The 17377-nt window shown below is 33.9% G+C and overlaps 1 protein-coding gene across 1 annotated transcript; it reads left to right on the top strand.

Annotated features, from left to right (window-relative positions):
• Window positions 1–627: 627 nt before the first annotated feature.
• Window positions 628–2165, top strand: LOC127265990 (uncharacterized). The gene is made up of 4 exons (XM_051296052.1): window positions 628–866; window positions 974–1183; window positions 1435–1584; window positions 1961–2165. The coding sequence occupies exons 1-4, from the start codon at window positions 628–630 to the stop codon at window positions 2163–2165; spliced, it is 804 nt and encodes a 267-aa protein (XP_051152009.1).
• Window positions 2166–17377: the final 15212 nt, after the last annotated feature.

The raw sequence follows: 17377 nt of genomic DNA, 5'->3' as shown, positions 1-17377 counted from the left end.
CCGTCTTCAGGCCCGAAAAGAATAGAGACCGAAGGGAGTTTTCGCGAGGGTTGAATATCCTAAGGAACCGCACTTTATGGTGACGCTTAGGGAAGACCAGATTCCTAAGGACAAGCCAAGGATTGATAGAACATGCGATGGAGCGTCGGAGGCTACCTTAGACATTATCGGTTGCGATCAAGACCTCGAACCTTATAAGGACAATCTCAAGGTTAGGAAAATAGGAGTGCTACCTCGAGAGTTCGAAGCTCCTCCGTCTGAGCCTAACTATCTTCAGGGGGATGTTCTGCTGGAAGGAGCTGGTCCATTATGTTAGGCAGAACAAGACGTTAACATTTCAAAAGGGGGTCCAGAACCAGTGATTTTCCAAAAATTAACCGACGAGAACACGCGGCATCTGAAACCCTTGTTCCTCACCATCCATCTCGACGGAAAGACGATCAGCAAAGTCCTGGTCGATGGGGAGCATCCGTCAACGTCATGACCTTTTCTACCTTGGGAAAAATCGGCAAAAGTAGAAATGATCTTGTCCCAACATCCCTACGAACAACCGACTTCACTGGAAATGCACACACCGCAGCAAGCATTTTAGTGGCGAAGGTGACTGTTGGAACTAGATAGGACCAGATGGCCTTCTTCGTTATCGAAGGAAAACCAACCTATTCGGCCATTCTCATGAGGGACTGGATCCACACTACTCAATGTGTCCCTTCGACCCTACACCAGAAGGTTATGATTTGGAATGAAAATCAAGTCGAAATGGTGGAAGCCGAGGCCGATCCGGCCATGAAGATACATCCTGCAGAAGCCTTTTATTACTCCTCTGATGTATACCCGTTGTCCATGATGCTAGAGGACGCTGGGACGTGGACGGAATGCAATTTACCCATAAAGGGTTTCAAAATCAAAGTGGAGGCTGACGTACGACCTAATAATACAGGTGGTCATTATGACTGACGACCTGATTGTACAGGATTTGGAGGCAATGGCAGACAGGTCCAGTTGTCCATTCATGCCGCTCAACCGCCCGACAGGCAGACAGGGACATCCCTGAGCCGCCTGATTATGATCAAGACGAAGAGGATGTTCATTCACCGATTCGAAGAGCTGCTCAACCTTTGGAAGTGCAGGACCCATTGAAGGAGATTAACTGGGGGATGATGCAACCCCTCGGACGACACGGGTCAGCGCCTTGCTGGATATCGAGAGGAAAGAGCGAATGATTGCTTTGATCCGTGAATTCAAATATTGTTTCGCATGGGATTACTATGAGATGCCGGGGTTATCAAGGAACTTAGTCGAGCATCAATTACCTACTAAAGCTTCATTTTAGCCGCACAAACAGTCCCCTAGGCATTTTAACGTGGAATTATTTCCGAAAGTGAAAGAAGAGGATGAAAAACTCCTTAAAGCTAACTTTATTCGAACATCCAGGTATCCGGTGTGGGTTTCCAAATTTGTTCCAGTAGTGAAGAAGAACAGAAAGATCTGTATGTGCTTTGACTTCCGGAATCTCAATTTAGCGACACCGAATGACGAATACGTAATGCAGATTGCCAACATGCTCGTGGATTCTACGGCCAGGTACAAGATACTTTCTTTTATGGAGGGCTAATTTGGCTATAATCAAATATATTTGGCCGAGGATGATGCCCATAAAATAGCTTTCCACTACCCCGGAGCAATTAAAAATCTTCGAATGGATAGTAATGCCCTTCGGCCTAAAGAATGCCGAAGCGACCTACCAGAGGACAATTAATGTAATTTTTCATGACCTGATCAGTGCTTGCATAGAGGTTTACATAGATGACGTGGTTGTAACCGAGCATTCGATCACTACCTGCTAGACCTTCGGAAGACCTTTCTGTGGATGAGACAACACGACTTCAAGATGAACCCGGAAACGTGCGCTTTCGGAGTACAAGTAGGGATTTTCTTAGGTTTTTTGGTCCATCAAAAGCGGATCGAAGTTGAAAAAAATATCCAAGGCTATCAAGAACCTTGGGCCCCCACACAACATTAAGGAGCTGCAAAACTTGATAGGGAAGGTCAATTTTCTGAGGAGGTTCATCGCCAAGGCCGCCGGAAAAATGAAGGCCTTCTCGATGCTGCTACGTGGAATAAAGACATATTTGAGTGAGAACCAACCTGGCAAGAAGCCTTGAACCATATTAAGCAGGCATTGTCATCTCCCCCGGTGTTAATACCGTCAATTGGTGGAAATGGGCTGGAGCTGTATATAGCCGCGACCAACGATACAACAGATTGTCTTCTTGCCCAAGATGATGATGAAATAATATGCAGAGTCGACCTTTTATGCTATTTATTAAATAGACCAATCCTCCGAGGCTGTTTAATTAAATGGGTTCTAAAACTAGTATCATTCGCATTAATGTACTAGCCCCTTAAGGCCATTGAAGGACCTATCATCGCTGATTTCTTGGCCGAACATCCTGGGATGGTTCAGGCCATCTCCTTGGACTACTCGGGATTGGAACCTTGGTTGGTGATTTTTGATGGGTCCAGCACCTCGGGAGCAGCCGGAGTAGGCGTGGTGATCTTCAGTCCAAAAGAAGAAGTGTGGCGCTTCACCCACCAACTTCCGCAAGGTATCACGAATAACCAAACCGAAATGAGGCGTTGCTATTGACGTTGCGATTCTTGGTTGCAAGAAATGTCAAGAAAGTCGTTATTCGAGGGTATTCTCAGCTAGTTATCTGACAGGCCCTGAAAGAATTCAAGTGCAAGGAACCACGACTTCTAGACCTTCTTCAAGAAACCCACAATCTTTTTCAGCAACTCACGGAGGTAATGTTGGAGGACATACCTTAGGAAGAGAATTTAGAGGCAAACAACTTGGCACAATGGGCTTTCGGGTTTAAAAGAAAATGAATACAACCAATATATGAATGTTAACAGGCTAACCAAGACCTAAATTTGCGAACCACGCTGCTCGAAGGTCTAACAGGCCCCGAGAAGGCTGCTTCAAAAGCAGTGCGCCATCATCTTCTAAAATACACTCAAATCGATGGGGAGCTGTATTGACGGAAATCCGATGAGACTTTATCACGTTGCTTGGATCGAGGATGCTATGAAGGTCATGACCAAGGTTCATGAAGGTATTGGAGGTGCCCAAAGGACTGGATCCGCTATGAAGTGGACAATCCTCCGTTACGGCTATTTTTGGCCAAGAATCTAGTAGGATTATGTGGATTATGCTTGAGGATATCGAGCGTGTCAGTGCCATGGACCACTTCGACAAGTGCCCATAGAAGAACTTCATTCGATTATCAAACATTGGCCTTTCCGCGGGTGGGCGATGGATATCATCGGCAAGATTCATCCTCCATCTTCCAATGGACATTCTTTTATTCTCGTAGCTACGGACTACTTCACAGTATGGGTGGGAGCCGTTCCATTGGCCAAGGTACAACATAATAATGTCATATGCTTTATTAAGAATAACATTATTCACATTTTTGGCATTCCAAAGACAATAACCACTGACCAAGGGACCGCGTTTATGAGCGCGAAGGTCAGGGCTTTTACAGCTCAATTAAAAATCCAGTTGCTCCATTGATCTCCATACTACCCTCAGGCTAATGGGCAAGCCGAGGCGACGAACAAAATCTTGATTTCCATTATCAAGATAGGGCTGGAGGACAACTCGAGGGGCTGGCATGATACTTTGGAAGAGGCTTTATGAACATATCGGAATGTCAAATCCTCCGTAACTGGAAGCACTTATTACAGGCTGACCTACGGCCATGACATTGTACTTATGTTGGAGATTACAATGTCTTATCTCCGGATCTTGAAAATGAAACAACTGTTGATGGGAGAGCAGAACCAGAACTTGCTTTAGGAGTGAGACACCTTCCTCGAAAAGAGACTACAGGCTCTTGAACGCATTCGGTATCAAAAGAGGAATGCCAAATCGACCTTTCGAAAGCGCGTAAGGCCTCAAACCTTCCAGGAAGATGACATGATCTAGAAGGCCGTCTTTCCGGAAGGCCCAAAAGATGTGAAGCTCGGGAAGTGGTCCCCCACATGGGAAGGGCTATTTATCATATCAGCCAAGTTATCTAACGACGCATATAGATTGATGGAGCCCGAAGGGGAGGAGTTGAAGACGTTTATCTATGAAGGATATCTTAAAAGGTTCTATCCTTCTCTTTGGGTGCAGGAAAGAAAACACGATCTGGCTATAGTTAACAACGACTTTCCACAAGCAGAAAAAATGGTTGGACAGGCCGAGGAAGTGTGTAAATATTCAGGTAATTGACAAACCAGGACCACGAGTTGATTGTTGTCCAAATGATTTTTCGGGGGACATTTGTATACACCCAAAATTAATTGGACCGGTCCAGTACAAGTGCAAGCCAAACTCTCGAGGTTTGCGACCCAATAGAAGGTCTAGACCAGCGAGTGGGCCTGCGGACCCGACTAGCCCAATGACCCAGCCGGCCTGATGCATTTGAAGCGGATGAAAAATGGTGGAAGTGAAAGTTGTTGGAGTTGTTGAGAATAATTAGGGATAAGATCTTATCCAAATGCGATCCAAAATAAATAAACAAGATTAGGAGCAGAACAAAAAACGGACGCTATTCATCATGAATCTTCTTATTTTTTCATAATTTTTCTCTGCATGATTTTCTATTTAATTTTTCCAAATTTTTACAGTTTTCTTCAATTAATTCCAATTTAATTTTCAATTTTCTTTCTTATTTATTTTGCTTTCTTTTTACATTAATTTTTTCGATCATCACGAGATAGCCTGGACCTTTTCTTGTGGAGGCCGGGGAACCCTTAAAAACAAATTGATTCTAGCAGACTTCCGATTAAGCCACTGGAGGTGATTTTTTACGACAACATATATATATTTATTCAAACAATATAATAAAAATATAGTAAGCAAAATAAAACTAACATAGAATATTAAATAATGGAAATTATAAATCAAGTGGTGTTTGACAATTAGTTGTTAGATTATTCAATTAGCTCTTAGTTGTTAGTTAATTCGATTAGTTGATTTGACTAGTTGAATATGTTAATTGGTTATGTTAAAATAATTGGTAAAATAGTTATTTAATATTAGTTGTTTATATATAAAATGATAATAAAGAGCATTTTCTATTTCATATTTAAAATAATTAGTTGCGTTCTTTCTGTGTGTATGGTTTTTAGAATTTTTATTATTACTTATTGAAAATTATGAAAATTTTATTAAAATACTTATTTTGTTTTTTTTAAAAATATTTTTTAAAAAAATTAATGTATTTTTGTTGAAAAATATGAATTTTTTATTAGAAATATTATAAATTTTTAAAAATAAATAATTTGTATATTTATTTTTATTAAGTTAATTATTAATTAAATTATTTTTCAATTTAAATTTATAATTTTAAATAATTTATTGTAATATATTTTCATCAAGAATAAAAAAAGTATGTGACAAAAATATATAGTGTATATAAATAAATTAATAATATTTTTATTTTTATTGTCTTTATTTAAATAAATTTAAAAATTTAACAATAAAATAATTTTATATAATAAATAATAATTTTAATTAACTTAATTATAAAAGTACATTTATAAATTATTAAACAAAAATTTAGTAAAACAATAAATAAATACTTCAATGAAAAATACATTAATACGTAAAAAGAATAAATTACTATAAAAACAAATAAAGAATAAAAGAAATTAAAGGAACATGTGATTCTAATACATTGGCATTTCAAAAATTAGTTTTTTAGGATCAATAAGTTATTTTTTTTTAGGATCAATAAGTTATTTCAAAAAAATTAATTTATCAAATACTTAAATTAGTTTTTTATTAGTCAAACGGATAAAAATTGTTCAATAAGCTAAAATCAGATTAAAAATAACTATTTATAATGCATAATTAAATAAAAAAATAAATTTAAATTTAAATGAAGTTCATACTTATCTCCAAGAAATAAAATAAATTCTTAACAAGTCGTTTCAGGTCTGAAAAAATATCAATAATATACAATATACAATAACTAAAACAAACACAAATATAGAATATTAACTACGACGAATCAGAAATCAAATATTACAAAAATTTCACAATCTAAACTTAGATTAAAAATAACTACTCATAATTTATAATAAATTTAAAATAAAAATAATTATTAAAGAATTTCATGCATACCTATTAGAATACTAAAAGTTTTGAATTTAAATAGTTGTATGATGTGATATAAATAGGTGTTGATGTGATATTTTTAATGTAAAATTGATATTTAGTATGATATAAAAAATAAAAAATAGGCATTTGATTTGATGTTTTGGGAGGGGGGGGGGGGGGAAATGAGATAAACAGTGGAAATTAAATCCAATCCCCGAAACAAACACACTAATTTTTTGTCTGTCATTTCTCTCAAATTTCCAGTCAATCAGAATCTAATTTTCGAATAAAAGTGGTGAAAGAATTATGAGATAATAGCATTTATGTGTAAAAATTGTGTAGTTTCAAAAAATAAAATATAAAAAAATAAAAAAAATAAAGATTTTTCTTCGATCACCCAATCGACATCCCACAACTATATGTACCAAATTTTATAATTTTTGGACAAGGACAACGGATGAAACACTCTTCTTTGCTTGTATCCAAATTTCTCACAATTCCTTATTAATCTCTTTTATATATATATATATATATATATATATACACACTAGTACTCGTCTGAACGCGGCTTATGGTAAAATATTTTTTGTAATTTTTTTTATATAAATATGTTGTCTAAGTTCATTAGCGATGCATATTTTACATTTTTAATTTCTTGAAAGAAAAAATAATATAAATATATTTTAGGAAAAAAAAAAGAAAAAAAATTGACCGATTTAGTTTTACGAAAGAGAAAGAGAACGAGAGAAAATGAGAAAAAAATAATATAAATATTGTTACGTACAAAAAATAATAACAATAATGATAATGGTAGCAGGGTCTTAGCGGAGGTCGGATAAGATAAGGTCGAGCGAAGAAAAGGTCTGTTGGTTGGTCGCTTAATTCGCTTAATTAAGCGACCTGTTAATCGCCTGATCGATTGGCCGGTCACTTGGTCAAAACAATAGTTCAGTCGCTTCAAAGGGCGGTTAGTTGGTCGCTTGATGGGGCGACCAATGAATCGTCTGAACGATTGGTTGTTCGGCCGTTTGAAGGGACCGGATGGTGGTCGCTTGATTGTCTCATCCTTCTTTGCCCGACCTTATCTTGTCCGACCTCCTTTAAGACTCTGCTACCATTATTATTATTATTATTATTATTATTATTATTATTATTATTATCTGTACGTAACAATTCCTAATTTGAGTGTTCAGCAGACCAAACATTCTTAAATAATGATGGTCAAAGAGTTAGGTGCAGAGTTTAGAAAATCTTGAAGAGTCGGACGCAGTATTGAAAATATGAAATTTGGCGTAATTTTGTGAAATTTTATATGAATTTATATAGTTTTGCTATGAATTTATATAGTTTTGCTATATATATATCAAGTCATATTTATACGTTTGCATAGTTTATCGTCTAGTGTGAATCATATTTCAATTGGCTGCAAAGATATAAAAATATATATTTATATAATTTATTATATTTCATTCTCTCATCTTTCTATCCCAACCGACTACATACTGGACGGGTGGTTAGTCGGTTGGCCTTAGAGAGACCCATCCTCTAGACTGTCGGCTGCTGGTTAGTCGGTTGGCCATAGAGAACGCCGACCGCTGGACTGTTGGTCTCTGGTTAGTCGGTTGGCCTTAGAGAGACCCGACCGCTGGACTGTTGGCTGCTGTTAGTCAGTTGGCCATAGAGAGAGTCGGCCGCTGAATTATTAAAAAAATAATTATCTATAAAATGATATATATATATTGATGTGTTTTAAATTTTTAATTAAATTTTTAAAATTTAATTATATAAACATGAATATATAAATTTAAATAAATAAAGAATATTGTTGATGTATTTTTTCAATAAAACAAAGTAAAATCCGAAAATAGAAAATATCTTCGAATTTGATAAAATGAATGCCTGAGATTAGGAATCTCTAGACACTGTAGGGTACATAAGTAAACTAAGGAAAATAAAACTACAGACTGAAAAAGTAAAGTGGTGACCTCTGTATCAGCCGACCTCCGGATCAGCCGACCTCCCTTTTAGCCGACCTCTGTATCAGCCGACCTCCGTATCAGCCGACCTCCCTTTCAGCCGACCTCCGGATCAGCGACCTCGGTATCAGCCAACCTCCCTTTCAGCCGACCTCCGTATCAGCTGACCTCTGGATCAGCCGACCTCCCTTTCAGCCGACCTTCGTCTCAGCCGACCTCGGTATCAGCCGACCTCCCTTTCAGCCGACCTTTGTATCAACCGACCTTTGTATCAGCCGACCTCCGTATCAGCCGACCTCGGTATCAGCCGACTTCCCTATCAGCCGACCTCTCGATCAGCCGACCTCCCTATCAGCCGACCTCCCTTTCAACCGACCTCCCTTTCAGCCGACCTCTGGGAAATCAGCCAACCTCTGTATCAGCAGACTTCCGTATCAGCCGACCTCTGTATCAGCCGACCTCCGTATAAGCCGACCTCGATATCAGCCGACCTCCCTTTCAGCCGACCTCGTATCAGCCGACCTCCGTATCAGCCAACTTCCGTATCAGCCGACCTTTGGATCAACCGACAAAATAAATTATTTTGAACAAAATGATATATATACTGAATTGGTCGGATGACAGAAAGAAGGAGAACCGTCCAACAATTAGTCGGTTGGGATAGAAAGAGGAGGAGAATCGTCCAGTAAGTAGTCGGTTGGGATAGAAAGAGGAGAGAAAGAAATATAATAAATTATATAAATATATTTTGTATATTCTCTATAAGAGCATACGTCTAGTCGGACCAAATGTTTTTTGTTTTGCGTGCCCAACAAATTCAAAAACCCCTACATTAGTTTCAAATGTATTTCTTTATATATCATAGCATTAAAATATTGTAACTAAGTTATTGTATTAAAGAAAACGTTGCGATCTACAAAATGATATCCATATCAATATATTTTGTACAAGTAAATCACTACAAAATAGCAAATGGAATTGGAAATACACGACGCTTAAGAACATCCAATATTTTCAGTATAACTGACAACGTGGAGTTTATTGACAAATTTAGTCATACTTGCCCACAATATTACCCGTACGTACTACTGATGTAAAGATACACTGTTTCAGTATTAAGGGTAATTTAGTAAAAACAGGTAGCTATCCGTACAACTTCTCATATATATGTGTTTCTTGATATATATATATATAATTAGGATGCATATACGAATGTATACAAATAAGTTTTATCTCAAATGATAAATAACAAACTTTATATATATATAATTTTTTTTGGCCCAAAAAAATAGTACAACTCATGATTATTGATATTTATACGGACCGAATCAATCAAAAATAAAAGTTTCAAAATTCAAAATTATAGAAAAATATGTTGGTTGGGTTATATACCCTTTAAAAATATATATATACATAATTAGACATAAGACATGATGTGATATATCTTTGGCCCAAATAAATAATTCAGTCTATTATTATTAATATGTACATGTATGTAGGGATAAGCAAAAAAATCGAACAATACCGTCTAACATTATGAACCGAATTTAATCGAACCGAATTGAATCAAATCGAATTTTCGGGTTAATCAAGAAAATTTAATTCGAATACAAGTACTGCATATTTGATATTTGTTCGATTCAATTTAGTTTTTATTTTTTTATAGTTTTTTTTCATTCGGTTGACCGAACCGAATATATTTATATTATTATATTTTAAATTTTATATTAATAATTATATTCGATTTGATTTCAATTCAGTTCGGTTTTTGTTCGGATATTTTTAAATATTTTTATTTAATTATTTTGAATGTATTTTTTTCTTAATTTTGATTTGATTCGAATTATTTGCAAATATTGCAAATATTTTCAGTTAACCGAAAATTCGGTTCGGATACATTTCGCAATTTCGGGTATTTTTTTGATTTGGTTTAGATATCAAATACCTGGATATTTACAAATAACGGAAGTGTGTCCACCCCTGCATGTACATTCTATCTAATAAAAAATCAGAAAAATAAAAAGGAAAAATGAAAAATCTATTTTTTTTGTCTCTTAATGGACCTTTCTTCACTACCAAAAAAAGGTCTGTTTGTAACGGTAAAAAATCCGTAACAAAAACCCGATTTTTATGCAAAATAGTCTTTTGTGTCGACTTTGTTTCGGATTTTGACTACAACGAAAAATCGCGGTACAAAAAGTCTATGTCGCAACAAATTCCGAAACAAATAAGTGGTGGTCAACCCTCAAAATAAGCACGTGTTAATTGTATTTGTTGCATTTTTTTTATGTAACAAAAGCATCGGTCATGTTTTTAGAACAACATATATCCGTAACAAAAAATTCGGAAAAAAAGTAAAATTCTGTCAGAGAACTATTTGTTACGACATATTTTCGGAACAAAAAATGCGATACAAATATGGAATCTTGTCAGAAAACTTTTTGTTGCAATCTTTGTTCGTAACAAAAAATGTGCTACAAAAGTAGTGTCCTTTCAGAGAGCTATTTGTTACGAAATTTGTCCGCAACCAAAAATTCGGTACAAATTTAATGCAAATGTAAAATATTTTTTGTATGGGCTATTGTCTGTAACTAAAAATCCACTACATAAGGTATGCATGCCTCAAATATGGATTTGGTCACCACAAATATAATCCAATTGTTAAAATATTTGTTATAGATCAATCTGCGTCACAAATAATTTAAAATATATTTTATTATAATTAATCTAAAATCCTTGTTCATACCTACATAACAACTTCAATCCAACAAAATTCGTATTCATGTCAAAAATAGAATACTAGGTGTCAAGAGTGCTTTAAAGCATCTAAAAAAGTCCACCATGCTATACACTATAACAACCAACTAACAACTTGTTAACACTTGATCTCCAAATCCAAAACTAATACGTGAATAAATAGAAATGGTATCAAACTGCTTACTATCCTAAGGTCGACTAACAAATACAGTTATGAACGACCAAGCTCATCGAGTGCAAAATCACAGAGAAAACAATGAGAGGCAGCGAACCAACTGCAATGTGTTTCCAATGATATACAAGAATTATATAAGCAATTAAAGTAATTTAATTCCCAAAAGAATAAAAATTTAAAAAAATGTGTACATCCTCGTAAGTGCACTTGATATTATCTTGTTCGAGTACCTCATCGAGGATCTTCACTCCGGCATTACTTGGGAGAATAAGTGTGGTCTCTTAGACCGTAACAACGGTAACAAATTCCTTGACAATGGCTAAGGTATCACTTATATAAAATGTAAAACCAGAGCTAGTTATAATAAAAAATGATATCTCTAAACAACATGGATGAATAGTAGGTTAAAAAATATATATTAATAACTAACTCATACATTGTACTTACATATCACTAAACAATAATAACAAGTTAAAGGTAGCCAGCCACCATGAAGAACTAATAATCTGTGTGCGAGTGGTAATGTCTGATCAAACCTCTTGCAATATGTGAGTCTAAGATTAAGATACCCCATCATAAATTGTCATTGCAGTCAAGTGGTAACCAATTGAAACCAAATACTCCTCACTGCAAAGTTAACCAAGAATGGCCACAGGAATAGCCAAAAACCTTAAACAAGTTTTTTGTAAAAAGCATAACAATCTATACGTATGATGACAATTTCAAGAGATTCCAAACACGCAATACTTCATTGATATAATGTCTCATCATAACATACAAAGGAGAATTATTATAGACAATATCTAATGATAATCATTTTGAATATGAGTGAATACAAGTTATACGTACAATAGTACCACAATTAATTGTTTTTCTTCATGTTCATTATAGCTGAGAGAGCATTAGGAGAATTGAACTTTACTCATCTCAATGGAAAAACCATTAAGATTATGTATTCTTGTACATATATTTTAACATTTGCAGAAGTGGTACTGGAAATATATTTATTAAGATAATGTCTCTTATACTCTTTTCAATTATTAATAGGATGCATATATCATAGCAACAAACTAACACTCTTGAACAAACCAGGTATCATTCCACTCGTGTATTATAGCTTTGCTGGAGAGGTACCAAATCTGATACGATATCAATTATGATCACCCCTTGTATTTTTATTTTTTTTTTAAATGCATCGGATTGCCTTTATTGTTGGCTATGGTTTATGATTCAATATTCTAATTGGTGCATGAGTTTTGGCTGGTATGAAATTGATGCACAATACACATAGAGATATGTATTTATCTGTATCTATATATCTATATTTATATCTATATCTATGTGTAGGTATGAGTATTGGAGAATTGGTGCTGGCTTTTGTGGTTGTTACCAAATCATGGGGTATGGTGACAACTTACAAAGGCTCCTATTTTTAATATGCAGTGACATCAAAATTTTTTCCCTGCCAAAATCTATTGAAAGGGGCTTATCTTCGTCTGGTAAAATTATTCTTATTTATGTATCGAATTTCAATTTCTCGAGCTTTAGATTTCGGTTTGTGATTCTATCACCATCGTCATCATCATGATGTGTGTGTGAATATTGTGAGTTATATTTGTGTGATGGTGACGTGAATTATGTGTATCGTTGGAGGACTGCATTTGCATTTATTGATGACTTCAAAAGAATTTTTTGGAAAAATGCCAATTTGTAATTATTGTCATCTTCTTAATTATGGTTTCTTCAATGGAAATAATATTTAATTTAGTTTTTAGTTAGAACGTAGGTAGTTACATAGTGACTTTGGAGATGTTTCACATTGGTTGTTGGATCTGCCAATTTCAAGAGGGAATGGGTTACACTCATTTCATTTTATTTTTTTCCATACAATATTTGATACTATTAAGAACATTAATGGACTAGATTGTTGTGTATATGCATGTAAAGACTTACATGAATCTTTGAACATTTTCAATATGGCTATTAGTGAAGACCATTTTTGGGCATTCAACCATATTTGCTTTGTTCATAGTGGTTGCAACAGTTTTCTATTTTAATTTTTTTTTTTTTGGGTTGTCATGAAAAAATAATCCTTTCAACAACAATAGGTTGAAAAATCACTTTTGGTAACTGGCCGATTTTGAATATGACCATGATAATGCGTGGGCAACCAATATGGAGTTATTCAAGGAATTCACTATATTACCAAAGTATAAAATCTTTCTTCAATTAATATAATATTCACAATATCTTTTTATTTATACATGTACTACCCGCAATACAAAAGAAATTTGTAACTGAAATTAGTGAAATATGTTCTTGTGCCTTATGGTTGTGATATGTAGGGTCTGAAGAGGCTTGGTGTTGCGGCAGTTGACATGTGCCATGCACCTCTGGGGATTGTAAAAGCCTACTGGGAGTATCGACTTAAACCATGGGACAAGATGGAATTAAGGCCGACTTCTCGGTTTTCCCATGGTATCTATTTTGAATTTATTTTTTATTTAAACTCAAAATGACATTTTCATTACAAAAGGCCAAGGGTGTGTTCTTTTTATGGAAATTACATTTCCCCAAAAAACAATATTACACAAATTCATTATTTTTATATTACTTATAAATTTCTTATACTTCACATAAAAAAAATATTTCTTCAAACTATTTCACTAAACAAACATACCCGAATTTTTGTTGATTACTTTGATTGGTTTCTTACATCAATGTTTGTTGAAGCAAGTTTCGGGGTCTCTTTGTTTGGTCATAACTCAAGGACATATAATGTAAGCATTTTACCAAACCCTTTTTTCTATGCTATCAATATTTTGACATCTTCGATTGAATGTTGTTGAAATATTCATTGGTTTTTTTTTATTAGTTTTACCCTATCTATTTACAAGGTTTCACTTGCTTGATGTCCATAAGCTGGATGGAAATGCCTCTAGGAAGAACTATATGGATGTTGATTGATACACGGATGACGAACTGAAAATTTTTGGAGAAGTAGAAACATCTAGCTCATCCAGATGCAATTGCTGTTGACATTGGGTTGTAACACAATATTTAACTTCCTTGTAGTCACAATAATTGTAGAATTGTTCTATACTACCTAAATTTAAACCACAAAAGCCTATTATGGGATGTACTTTAGACGTTTTCTAATTTTTTGGGCAATGCATATCTTCATTATTTCCTAGCCAAATATTGTGCATCATTTATCGACCTTGGAGAATGTGTTGGTTAATGAGTTATGATTATTTTCCCCGGTGTTGTATATATTTGCTCTATATTGAGAGTAAAATATAAATTTACACTCCAGCATCAAACCGAACAAACCGCTACAATATAGTGTTGGAATTGTTTACATCTCTTTTCGGATTTAACAATATAATACCAAAATTATTCCGTTTGTAGTATCTCTTTTCAGATTTAATAATATAATATCAAAAAATTTCCATTTGTAGTATGTGTGATTGTTTTTTTCGTTGTTTCAATTGAAAATGTTGGATAATTTGGCTATGTAAAAGAATTCAGAATATATATACATAAAGTACCGACATAGCGTTATGTGTTAAAGAGCACCAGTGTATAAATATATATATATGTATAATGACAAATCAACCAAACCAACAAATGAAGGAAAGATAAATGACAGAGGCACGTATGAAATCGTGGGGAAAGAAAAGACGAAGTAAGAAAAAGCGGGGGGAACAAAAAACATTAGTCGTCCGATTTTAATTCTAATTTTTTTAACTTATATTCTTAAATATAAGTAGAATTTAATTACAATCTTAAATATAATTCAAATAATTTATTTCATAAATTAGATATTTAACAAAAATTCTTCAAAAACTCATAATTAAATATCTAACTATCAAATTTAAGTAATTCTTGAGTTTTTATATTGGTTATAGTTCTATACTCATAATTAGAGAATTTCATTGAATCCAAGTTCAAATCACTTTTCAATGTCTTAGACCTGGTTTGTTTATTCATAACTTTAAATAGTATATTATATTAAATTTGTTGGTCAAAAGATATAAAATATATTATTTTTATAATCACAATATAATAATCTATTACATAAAAAATTTGGTGACTAAAATTATTTTGAAAATCTGTTACTTGAACAAGCAAGTAGTTTAACTCATTTATTAAAAATCTAAGTTGGCAAGCTTATAACTCAACATTGTGCCATTTAATTTACATAAATGTAAGTGTATTGGGGAACTTGAAATTGATATTACATGACACCGAAGTTATTAACCTAAATGAAAATATCATAATACATGTCTTTTACTCCCAAAGTAGCTGACAATCACAACAATATATTGGTAGTGTCATATTGATCGATCTCATTAACCTGATTTGATTATCAAAATTGATAATTATATATATATAAATAATATACATATAATTACAAATTGTTTTGTTTGAAATATGATTTTGATAGATTTATAATAGTATTGATACAATTGAATAACAAATACGAGAGGGCATTGTGCTGTTGTATTGGGGACTCGACACTAATGTTATGGTTGGAACTAAATTTTGGTTTCTTGAGGTCCCAAGTCTTTTCCAAATGTTTTTGTCCCTTGAAATTAAAAAGTAGGGTTGAGGTCCCATCAGTACTTCAATTAGTCTTTCTGATGTCAAATCAAATCATGCACATCGGACGACTTTAATGTTCGAGCCTCTAGGCGATTCTAAACGTTAACAATTGAATTGAAGAAGAACTCATATGGAATCTAATGAGATTCATAGAAAAGCGCTTAAAAAAATGAAATTACCAAGAGGCTTGGATAAAGTTTATTGAAAATCTAATCAAACGGATAAAATTTGTTGAAACCTAAAGATAATCTAAACAAACGGATAAAAGATAAACTTAAAAGCAAGGATAAACTACTAAAAATATTAAAATAAACTAGTTTTTGGATATGTGTTTGTTGTGTGTGGTGTGTTTTTAGCTATTTATATCCCATAAAAATCAGGAGTGAACCGCCACTTCTTGAAATTTAGAGGTTAGTTATTACAATTCTCCTTCATGTCTTCATGTAATTATGATCGTGGCCTCTGGTGGTTTGTCTCATATCTTGCGCTTGTTGACTACCTTTAATCTTGTCAAACTTTTTCTTGGGGCTTGAGGACCCCTAGCGGTATGAGACGTGGCTTGTTAGGAGGCTTATATGCTTTGGAGGCCTTGATCGCTTCTGAGGTCCTCTAGCCTTGCGTATCTTCTTATCTATTCATCCTATTTTTGAGGGAAAATATTGTATTTAAAATCCTATCTATTCATCCTATTTTTTTCCCTCAAAAATATCAAATCAAATACCTATTTTTCATTTTTTATATTATATACTAAAAATTAATTTTACATTCAAAACATCACATCAACACCTATTTATATCACACCATACAACTATGGCATTATTTCTTACAGTTAAAAGTAAATTTTCTATTCTTTTTGTCTCGACTCAATATATTCATTTTTTTTTTCGTAAATTACAAATAATAATATTTGATTGATCAGTGAACGTGTGTAAGATGATATTAATATTTTTGCCCTTACAATACCAATGAAAAGATATTTTTATAAAAGTTGGGAGTATTTTGTTATTTATATATATATATATCTTACTTTTACTATAATAAGAAATTGATACTTTTTAGTGAGATATATGAGAATAATAAAATGAGTACATTGAGTTGGAATGATATAGGTATTATACAATATGATTCTATATAAAATATTAATAAAATGAGTACATTGAGTACATTTAGTCTTGTAACTGGACTCCCTTATCATTTTAGTCCCGTAAGTGGAGCTTGTCGCAAACTAGTCCCATAAGTAGAAAATTTTCGTTGTTTTAGTCCTCCGGCGCTGGAGATGCCTGCCTGGCTCGCCGGAAGCCACGTGTTCGCCAGGTCAGCGACACCTGGCGAACACGTGGATTTTATTTTTTTTAATTTTTTAATTGGACCAAATAAAAAAATTAAAAATAAATTAAAAATAAATTTTAAAAAAAATTAAAAAATAAAAATAAAAAATAAGATCCACGTGTCCGCTAGGTGTCGCTGACCTGGCAGACACGTGGCCTTCGGTGAGCCACGCGGGCGTCTCCGGCGCCGGAGGACTAAAACAACGAAAAATTCACTTATGAGACTAGTTTGCGTCAAGCTCCACTTACAGGACTAAAATGATAAGGGGGTCCAGTTACAGGATTAAAAAAATAGTTTACCCTATAAATTAACAGTGAAATGAAAGTAATCAAATCTAGAAGGATGATACATATTGTGCATATAGATAGAAAG

The sequence above is a fragment of the Andrographis paniculata genome, unplaced genomic scaffold, assembly GCF_009805555.1.
Source record: "Andrographis paniculata isolate CXL003 unplaced genomic scaffold, ASM980555v1 Contig74END, whole genome shotgun sequence".
In the NCBI taxonomy this organism is placed as follows: Eukaryota; Viridiplantae; Streptophyta; class Magnoliopsida; order Lamiales; family Acanthaceae; genus Andrographis; species Andrographis paniculata.
The sequence above is the reverse complement of the archived record's forward strand: the minus strand, read 5'-3'. Positions and strand labels throughout refer to the sequence as shown.